The following is an 11,057-nucleotide window of genomic DNA, read 5'->3' on the forward strand; positions in this document are numbered from 1 at the left end:
TCGAGGAAATCTAGACACTACAAATTAATCATCATGAGAGAGTTATCAATATTTAATGTTACCCTACAATGATAATTAATAAATTTTCTGTGAGTAAAGGAACAGTATAATATGAAAGTTAGCACCCTACCTCCTATGAGCCTATAGGACCAATCTCAATCAAAATTTGTAGGTAAACACTATGAACTATGGAGAGTGTCCTAATGTGATGTAAGTTGAATTTAATCCTATTTCTATTTTCTATAGCCTGTTGGTTAATTACTTCCAGCCTATTGAGTCAATCTCAAACAATCTTGTGAGGTTGACGCTCTAGACAATGTTGAATATTCTAAAGGGATTCAAGGTCAAAGTATGAAAGTTGCTGGATTGTTTCTCAAACAACTATGCTTTTCTCATGGTCAGTGAGATGTAGGGTGTTCAAGGATGGGATCACTTTAAAATCTTTATTTGTTAGTAGATGGAAAGCAAACTGCAAATGTTGTTTATGAAGAAACTTTATTATAATTTTAACATTTTGAGATCAATTTTATGTTCATGTTATTACTTTGAAATATATGATTGCTTTTAAACTTACATTGTTTTTAATATTAAACCTTAATTGTGTTATAATTTTCAATGGTGTATAAGCTATGACCCAAAATGTTTCGTTTAGGTGTCCAACTAATAAGTAAATTATATCAAGGCAAATGTAATGTTGAAAAGTTATAAAGTAGTTATCTAGAGTATAATATCCTTTAAAATATTTGCCTTTTGTTTCTATTAAAGTGATTTTTATTTATTTAAGCATCAGAAAGTTGTAATTATTAATATTCTGTGTTCATTATGTTTAGCTTATTCTTTCCAAACTATTCTTTCTTTGTTTTATTTGTGATACAGATGGTTTTGTTTCTTTGTGCATCTTACAACTTTAGTTGTACCTACTTTATATTATATGTATGAACCTAATTTTTTCTGTTCCAGATCTCCTTCTGTTAGACCCTTTGCCTTGTGGTTAGCTTTGTGTTAGATAATCTGGTACGGTTTTTGATGTCTGCATTTTATTGGAACAGAATTTTGGATCTTTCCATTTCAGTTATTTTTTCAAGTTTGGAGGTGTTAAGAAATGCCTTTATTAATCAATTGCTAATGGAAGAACCCTTTAGCTCAGTTCAAGAGCATCTAACTGGTGTTCAAGAGGTCTAATTCAAATCCTTCTGGAAGAAAATTACCACAGTCTCATATTTCTTGCAGTCATTTGTATTTTCTTTACTAAGTTTTACAACTAAAAAAAATTTTTTCAGAAAGATTACAAGATTATTTTGTTTCTGTCTGTGATTTTTCTTTGGAATAATCCCTTTTTTTCTGACATTAGGTTGGGATACGTATTATTTGCTGTTAGAATACATTGTAACTGGGGTAATGCCTTCATTTGAAATATCTTTGAAGGTTTCCCCCATAAGTGACAGTACCCCCTTTTTTCAAGAATGGGAAGCTTCTTTTACTTTTATACTGTCATTTTTCTTAGTTTTTTGTGGTTCCTAATTTTGTAATTTTTTTTTGGTTTAAATGTTTCATATGTTTAGTTGCTTTTATTTGCTTCGTGAGGATCAGATTTCCTATTTCTCCATCTCTTCAGTGAATTGCTGGTTTGGTTGTTTACTTTTAAACCTCCTAGTCATATATTCTTCTGCCTATTTACAATTTTTGTAATTTTAACTTCAGGAATTGTATACTGCTTGTTTTTTGTTTATGCTAAAGAGTTTTCACAGTTTCTTGAGGCCCATGTGGTGTTGCCAAATTAGCATGTTTCACTACACTTGGCAATTTTTCAGGTGGCTTTTGTAAGTCTGATAGAGTTGCATTCAGCTCTCACTTTTAAGTTTCTCATTTGTGTTTTTTTCAGTAGTAGTGTTACTCTTCCAGCTCGGGGCTTTTTGTATCTTGGTTCTAGATTGAGCCGTCAAGGGGTCACATGACTTTTCATCTCCAGTCGATACTTCTAGTTCGTACTGATTCTTCCCAAGCTGTATTCCAAAAATAGGTTACATTGTTTTTCCTTTTATACCTGCACATTCAAGTTTCAAGTCACGTAGGTGCTGATTTATGGTAATTTACTTTTGTGAACCATCCCACAGTATTAATTTCATCTTCCTTCAAAATTCATACTGTATAATCTGTTGTATTAGGAGATATTTCTAAATATAGGATCTAAGAATATCACAGACCTTATTATTAGTGGTTCTTTATGGGTTTATTCTTCATTTACTTGTTGGACCCAAAGAAACAGATGACTGAATTGTCAAAGGTTAAACACTGCCTTTTTGTTTCTTATTGGATAGTTTGAGGGTGTTTTTTTTTGTTGTTTTCTTTTTGTTAATGTTCAGTACATATGTGCAAATTCCCATAAAGTCTGATTGTTGAATATTGCCTTATTTTGTTCATTGAAGCTTTATAATTTCTTCAGTTTGATATGGTTAGTACTCTATGTTTTCTCCAGCTTAATCTGAGTTTTTGTTGCTTGAACTATACACCCAAGCACAGATTTTAATTTTAATATAGGTAATAAGTTTGTTATTGCCAAGAAAAAGTTGGAATCAAAATATGCCACAGAAGAAGCTGTATGTAGTGGCACACATGGCTCAAGGTTTAGAGATTCTCACATCTTGTATCTTTCTCACTCAGTTTTTATGTAGGGTTCTCTGACCATGTTCAAATACCATCCAAATTATCTTGAAGACTGATTCACTCCGTTCTTTCTTCATCTTTTTGTGTGTGTGATCTTGTTGTATGTCAAGTTGTATCTCTTTTGGAGTCATTAACTTCTAATAAATCCCCTTTTTTTCATTGGTCTTGCACATTTCAGGGGTCTTCAATGGACAATGAAAATTCAGTAGAATAACCTAAACACAGCTTGACTTTACTCTTTCTCCTTCCTTTTATATTCAGAGATCTCTTCAGAGGTGATTTATCAGAGTCTACATCATTGATGGAACTCCATGTTGTTCATCCATGCTACATCTTTCTTTATCAGTGCCTGCTGGTCTGCATGGTATTGTCACTGATATTTAGGATGTTTCTAGAGTTACATGCTATAGTAAAAACTTGCAGATCCCATCTTAGCCTTCTTTATGGCTAAGTGGCTCTGATTCATTGCTCTAATTCCATTCTTGTTTTTTATCTCAACTAGCAGGAAAGTACTTTTCCAATGTTTTGGATTTTCATAGACTAGATCAGGTTGTTTTGAGGGTGGTACTCATTCAGCACGATCTCAACCTTCCTGTATTTTTCCACTCATTTTGTCATGGATTCCATAAGAATGCAGATATGAAAGTACTTCTGTCTCTTGAATTATTTACATTTTCAAACATTAAGATTAGAAACCTTAACTCACATATGTGTGTTTGTATATTAGTGCAGTCAGAATTGTTATGAAAAATTCGATTATTGTTAATAATAATTAAATTTTGTAAATTATACAAAGTTATTGAAGTTTTAAGACTAACTGCTAGATAAAGAATGAAACTGTATCAACATCCTGTATTTAGTTCTTAGAACATTGACTGGACACAAATCAAGTGTAAAATGTTTGGACTTCCATCCTTATGGTGACTTTATTGCATTTGGCTCTTTAGACACCAACATAAAGGTAAATTTTAAAGTCTTTCATATGACCTGTTTTGTGTTAATGTTTAATTTATTATCTTAAGTTAAAATTAATCATGAATGCAAGTGAGACAATATTTTCTTTGTGTGTTTTGACTTTCATATAATTTTCTTTTGCAATATTATAAGATTCATTTTGTATCCCCTCTTGGATTTATTGTCTTGGTAGAAATGACACAGGAAAGTGTAGTTTAGAGTTACTTTTCTAGCAGGAAAGTGTTTTTATATTTTACTTTTTTTTTATTATTGATTATTTCCATATTTGTTTCTTAATGCAAGTGTATCTTGAAACAATGATCTGAAACCAAATATATTCTGGTACACCCTTTTTTTTTCCTTTCTTAGCTATGGGACATAAGAAGAAAAGGTTGTATCTACACATATAAGGTAAGTCCAGATTTTCTGTTAGAATAATGTGTAATATGCACACTGTTGAATATTTTATTAGTTAACTTCTTGACTGTAAATGTTCTTTTGTTATTGTTTGTGTTGCATCTGCTTCTCTTATCCACCCATCAGACCACTCTTCTTTCATCCTCATATTTAGGGTATTCCCCGGAAATATATTTTAATGTTCTTTAATTCTTTAAACAGTTCATATTTATTTCTTAATGGATGATTCATAATTCATGGTAGTTACTAATGTGGTGCTTGTTAAACTTATAATTGTTGCTTTTGTGCTATTGGGTTAGAACTGTGACCTCATTTTGTGGAGTTTATTTAATTTGAAAGATTTTAATATTCCAAGTTTTATACAGTAATACATAATAAAAAATTGAAATGGTATGTGTATAACCATAAAACTAGGTATTTTATTATCCTATTGTATTGCATTAGGGCAGAAGTATAACGTTTTATGCTTGGAAGAAACTTAACTTTTTGCAGTGCAAGTGGATGCCTTTGAAAATATCGGCTAGTCCTATTAGCAATGGCAGTGTTAAAAACATACATAGATATATGTATGTTTGTACTGCAAGTTGTATTTATTTTCACAGAGAAATTTGTTTCTTTAAGCCTATATTTTTGTTTAACTTTCATTTTTTAATATCTATCTCATTACTTGTATAGAATATTTTTAGATAGAAAGTAAAATCTACTATAGAGAAGGTCAGGTGAGGTTAGTACTATCATATCCAATTGTACATGAAAACACCAAGAAAGTGGTATCTCATATCCTTGTTCTTAGTTCCTTTATTAACCTCCACAATAGCGATCTCAGCTATACTTATTTTTCTTCTTTCACTCGGTCATCCGACCTTTAGACATCTGACATTGCTATCTGTATATTTTCAGATTTAGAACAGTCTGATGTAATATACAAAATAGGAATTTTATTAAATAATAAAAACAGTAAGTTGATTGACTTATTTTCTGCTAGGGACACAGTAAGCCAGTTAATAACTTAAAGTTTAGTCCTGATGGAAGATGGATTGCATCTGCTGGAGATGATGGAACAGTTAAGGTAAGCAGTCTTTGTGTTATACTTAACATCTTACGTCAGTAATAAAAATCTACATTTGTATATAAATCTATTATTTAATGAAATTATTAAAACTGACAGCTTGTATTTCTATTTTCATATTTAAGATGAGTTTGCAGTTGAACATAAACTGTAATAAATAAATGTAGAAACTGCTGTGTTGAATGAAATAAAATTTTTATTTTCCGTACCATTGTTATAAGAAATGTACAAGTACATTATCATTTAACGAAAAACAAAGTTTTATAATTTAAATGTAACAACAGAATTGCTAATAATAGTGGTGTTTTTAGTTGTGTGACCATCTCAAACTGACCATAATATCTATATGTATGATGTCTACCTACAATCTAAGAAGAGTTAAACAAAATGAATCATTGATGTTTATGTACTGTTGTTCTTACTGAGGATATACTGATTTTTAAGTTTTTATTTGACTAACAGTGTGTGTGTGTTTGTATGAATGCTAATGTTTGTGATTAATCTCTTTTGTTAGTTGTGGGACCTACCTTCTGGTAAAATGTTAACAGAATTCAGGGGACACACAGGACCTGTCACTGATGTAGAGTTCCATCCCAATGAGTTTCTTTTAGCTAGTGGAAGCACAGATAGGCGAGTAACTCTTTAAAGACCTCCTTCAGATTTAATTCATTACTAGAGTGCAATCTTGATGTTAATTTAAGGTTTCTTACTAATAAATATATGACCATAAAGGTTGAAATTACAATTGTTTGTTAATGTAAACAACAATGAATTTCTTTAATTGCATATTTCTTTAAAACTAAGCTCTCATGTATGTTTGTATGATTAAACAGCTGATTTTATTTTTTGTGTATAGTAGTGTCAATCAACTTTTCTTTTTTGTCATTATTTGTAACTTTTCTTTAACTGTTTGATTTTAGTAAGTGACATTTTTCTGGAGTAAAACTGAAATTGTCCCCCAATGACACAGCGGTATGTTTGCGGACTTACATCGCTAGAATCCGGGTTTCGATACCCGTGGTGGGCAGAGCACAGATAGCCCATTGTGTTGCTTTGTGCTTAATTTCAAACAGACAAAAAAAGCTGAAATTGACAGGTAAATATCAAGTCTGCAATACAGGAAATTCTAAGAAATTGTATGCAGAGCGTCAACAGGTTAAACTTGACCAGAGAAATGGAGGTTAAACACTGTGGTTTAAACAACAGCAGCACTGATGGTAAATGAAAAAATGGCATGTGATAGCAATGTGAAAGAACTGTAGATAAATGTAGTTACAAATTCTAGCCATCTTCTCTAATTACTAACAGAGGACACAAAATAAATCTGATTGCATTGAAAACAAAGGTGATTCCAATCAAAATGAATTATTCCTGGGAACTAGATTGGAACTATGTTCAAGTTCAAGAAGCTCTTCCAGGGTTTTCTGTAATATCATATCAGAAGACCAGTCTCATTATCTTAAAAAGGAAAACAAAGGTTCACAGCACATCACCTCTACCTAATCTAGCACAACGATTGTCAGAAAAAAAGTAATTCAAGACTTGTTCTGTGCACTGACGACATATAGAGACAACTAACATCTGCACTACGAGTTATCACCAAAAGACAGAATTGAGTGTTATCCATAGCTGGATTAAAAAATCCTGTTCTCACAGGCAATATGTACTGACATTTTGAAAAATTACCTGGACATGCCTGAATAAACATGTATTAATTTTATAAGTTGTGAAAGGGTTAAGCCATAATACTTGCATATTACATTGCTTGTAATTGTGGTTGACCATTATTGTGTGACCTTATAGATTTAAAATGCAGTGCAAAGGTTAATATGTTGCTATTCAGAACACTAATTTGTTGAATTAATGGTTTATCTCACTTTGATAATGTCTTATTTTTTTAAAGACATTATGAAAACCAACCAACAATTTCTAGAGCGGTAACATCAACCAGAAATTTCACTAATAAGAAACTTTAGACTTTAAGCTTACTTAAGGCCACTAAAGGTATATGTGTGACAACCATATGAAATACATTTGTTTTTCTTTCTAGATCAGTTAGGTTTTGGGATTTGGAGAATTTCCAACAAGTTTCATCAAGTGATGGAGACTGTGGTCCAATTAGGCAAGTAATTAACCTTTTGGTAAGACTAGTGGCATATTTGTATGTGCTGTTTACTGTATGTGGATATTGGAGGTTAACTGAAAGGTTGCTTACTATCTGACCAGTGCTCAGCTATCCTTTCTTTATTCTAGAAATATATAGAAAGCTTTTTCCAAAATGTAACTAATGTGTATATAATTCAAATATATTTAATTTGTTTGCCTGAAGATTTCTTGGTGAATAATGTTAGGAATTACACTTTTTTAAATTTTAGTAACATTTTATATTAGAAATCAGCATCAACATTTGATTATTTATGCTTTATTTTATTTTGAATATTAAAATATTACTTTAATGAGCTGTTAAAGTTGAACAACCTAATTTGCATTTTAAACTAGCCTTATTTCAGCTTTATTTACATTATCACCAGTTGCAAAATATAGAACAAATTTGTTGTCTTTTATCAGAAATAATAGACATACACCTGGATAAAAAAACTCACTGTTATTTTTCCCATCAACTAGTTGTATATACTTCAGTCCTGATGGAGAATGTGTTTTTGGTGGATCTCAAGATGTGTTGAAAGTGTATGGCTGGGAACCATTTCGTACTTTTGACACCCTGGTGATGGGATGGGGAAGAGTTGCAGATATTTCAGTATCTCAGAATCAGCTGGTGAGTACATATGTAGAAAACATTTAACTAAAAAAAAAACGTTTGGATTTCAGAAGCTCAGTTTTTATTCTACATCTTAATAAAGAAAATATGATTTAGGTTTTGGGATTGAAACAAAAGATTTTTAATTGGGGCTGTTGTTTTGTTTGTTTGTTTTTAGATTGCAGGAGCTTTTTCCTTTACAAATGTGTGTGTCTATGTAGTAGATTTGAAAAGGGTACAGCCATTTGGAGCTCCTCCAGTTAGTCCAACTAAATCTTGTGCACCATATACTACTACTACTTCACCTGGGTAAGGTTTTTAATGGCTTTGTGAATTATAGATTTAAAAAGTTTTCTTTCTCTTTGCACCTTCATTTCTATCACAGAGTTATAAAACTTTATTAATAATTAGATATGGAAATACTTCCAAAGCTCTCTGTTAATGAGCACTAAAATCGGCTAAGCTCATTAACTTTTAATTTTCTTTTTCAAATGTTGGATATCATTGTCATTTCAGATGCTTTGAAAATACTTCATTAAAAATTTCTATGTGATGAGCAATTCTACTCTAAGAAATTAGAGAAGTTTAAGGTTTTTATCTTCTATAATAACTATAACCAAGTTATTGCTCAGTTCATAATTATATGTTTGAAGCTTTCTTATTTTTCTTCTGACAATGTCAGAATAAATAAGAATTTGTGCAATATCAGTTAAATTTCAAAGAGGTAAATAGAAGTGGGAGCATTATTTTTAGCATTTATATTTTTAACAAGATAAACCCAAGACATTGCAGAATTTTTGTAACTATGGATAAGGAGGTTTTCTCTATCATACAGTGAATGATCAGTTACAGAGAAGGCAGGTGTTTAATTTATACTCGTTTACTTTTATGTATATATGTGTATAGATATAGTTTAATACCAAATTTTCTTGTAAGAACATTAAGTCGTTCTCTTAAAAACTTATGTAGAAGCATCATCGACAATTGTTGTTTGTTCAGTTGTTTAATTTATACTTGTTTACTTTTATGTATACATGTGTATAGATATAGTTTAATACCAAATTTTCTTGTAAGAACATTAAGTCGTTCTCTAAAATCTTATGTAGAAGCATCATTGACAATTGTTGTTTGTTCAGTTGTTTAATTGTTTTTCTGCAAAAGTTTATTATTTCATTTCTTAGCAACCACATTAGAAAGAGCTTCATTAAAGGGCAAACAGCAGGTGATCAGACTTTGTAAGTTATTGAAATTTTCTAAATGGTTGTTATCTCTGTTCTTATATAATTTGAAATATTGTACTAAATAAATATTTGGTGAGGAACTTGCTAATAATTAACTCAAAAGTACAATAACAGCAACTATTACAGTAGGGAAATTCTGATTTGAATGTAACAAAGTTTTGACTCATAGTATCAGGTAACAGTTCTCCAGCTTTCCTTTAGCCAATGACTCTTCATCAGCAAAACCTCAGTGTCCCCTTTAAAGTCCAGCTTTGGTTCGTGAATAACTTGATTCGTTTTAAACTCTGTGATTTGATATCAAAGTGACAACTGAAATAAGACCCCCCATTTGTTAACTTACTCTATGTGTTCTATGTATTTTCCTCAGCTTGGTTAAAGAAAACTTATAAATATGCATGTCTTTGACCACATGTTTCATTGATAGTGTGGAACTTGTAGAAAATAAGAAAATTGTACATGAATTATATGTTTTTACTTTTAAGTTCAATAAATTCACACGTTTAGAGAGATTTTAGCATTATTTTGTTTAAAGGGTATCTAAGCTACACTGAAAACTGGTAGATTCTAAAGAATTTTGTTGAAATTTTAATCCTAAAAAAAACGAACTGTTTAAAATATGCTCATGCATAAAACGTTTGAATAAATGACAACAGGTATTGAGAAGTTAATGTGAAGTGGAATTTTAGTGAAAAAGAATGGGGGTTCACATAAGTTAGTTTTACAGATAATATGCACATGTGTTTCATATTTTCAGGTCACTGCAGGTACTGACAGGTGAAGACTCGGATAACCTTATTTCCCAGTCTGACTCTGGTGATGATCCTCAGTCCTGTGCTGACATAAAGGAACATAGCTACTACAACGAAATTTTTCATCCAGCTAGGGAGAGTGAGTAGTGGGCTTTCTTGGGTGACTATAATATAAAGCATTAACCTTTATGTGCATGGGTGAGGTCAAAATGCACATGCCATAACATTTTACAGTGTACCATTCAACATGGTATTATGTATTTCATGTCAAGGTTATCAACTATTTATTTTACCCTGCATTGATGATTTAGTGACAGTTTATTGTAGATGAGTGTAAATACTAGATACAGTATACTGGAATAAACCATATATATGTATTTTAGATGTTGTAGAAGCTGTTCAAATGCAATATACAAACTGTATAATGAACAAAAGTATTTTTATTCTTCACATGAACATCACCTTACACTCTTGACTTGTCAGATTCTGAGACAGACTTACATTGTTAATTCACAGACATATCTTGAGTACAAATACATTTGTAACATATCTGATTTTTTGTGTGCAACAGACTTCTACATATTTCTAAAATCCCATATTAATATTAGGTCCTCAAGGAATTAATGTTGCTTTTTATTTTTATTAAAAACCCGAACAACTTGTATATCAAAATAGAAAATTTATTAACTGAAATAGTCTCCATTGTTATCAATGATGCTTTTCCGTCTTATAATCAGATTGTTAATGCCCTGATTAAAGAAATCACTTGGCTTTGAATCAAAAAACATATTGATTTTTTCTTTAACTCCTTCCACACCTGCATTGAGAGTTCGCTGTGGATTGAGGAGTTTGAAATGAATTACCCATTTGATGTCCCACCAAATGCAAAGCATCACTTTCTGTGGATGGAGTCCAGGTTTTTGGGTTGGAAGTGGTTTTTGTCTAGAACTGAGCCATTGTTCTTGGCATTTAATATTCGCATAGAGAATTAATGTTTCATCAACGGTGGCAATTTTGTCCAAAAAATGGTTCATGTGCGTTGTGCACCAGATCATCAGAGAGTTTGTGAGGTGTCCAAATACCTTCTTTAAGAAGTTTTCTCATACTCCTTTGATGTTTACATATTGTTTCATAAGAGATGTGCAATTTCAGGGCCATTTCACGAATGTGTTGCCTTGGGTTAGACTCAACAAACATCTTCAGAG

The 11,057-nt window shown here is 31.4% G+C and overlaps 1 protein-coding gene across 6 annotated transcripts in view; it reads left to right on the forward strand.

Annotated features, from left to right (window-relative positions):
- Window positions 1-11,057, forward strand: part of LOC106458972 (katanin p80 WD40 repeat-containing subunit B1-like) — an 81,458-nt gene that overhangs the window by 56,360 nt on the left and 14,041 nt on the right. For all 6 annotated transcript variants that reach the window (XR_002610476.1, XM_022385337.1, XM_022385338.1 and 3 more), the window contains 9 exons: window positions 3,525-3,625; window positions 3,988-4,029; window positions 5,021-5,104; window positions 5,619-5,734; window positions 7,155-7,226; window positions 7,730-7,880; window positions 8,041-8,171; window positions 9,044-9,097; window positions 9,858-9,991. Coding sequence is in view for 5 of the 6 variants with exons in the window: in XM_022385337.1 (XP_022241045.1) it covers window positions 3,525-3,625; window positions 3,988-4,029; window positions 5,021-5,104; window positions 5,619-5,734; window positions 7,155-7,226; window positions 7,730-7,880; window positions 8,041-8,171; window positions 9,044-9,097; window positions 9,858-9,991 (885 nt within the window). In the remaining variant the exon portion in view is untranslated. The remainder of the gene's footprint in view (window positions 1-3,524; window positions 3,626-3,987; window positions 4,030-5,020; window positions 5,105-5,618; window positions 5,735-7,154; window positions 7,227-7,729; window positions 7,881-8,040; window positions 8,172-9,043; window positions 9,098-9,857; window positions 9,992-11,057) is intronic.

This window comes from Limulus polyphemus, unplaced genomic scaffold (assembly GCF_000517525.1).
Source record: "Limulus polyphemus unplaced genomic scaffold, Limulus_polyphemus-2.1.2 Scaffold540, whole genome shotgun sequence".
Classification (NCBI taxonomy): domain Eukaryota; kingdom Metazoa; phylum Arthropoda; class Merostomata; order Xiphosura; family Limulidae; genus Limulus; species Limulus polyphemus.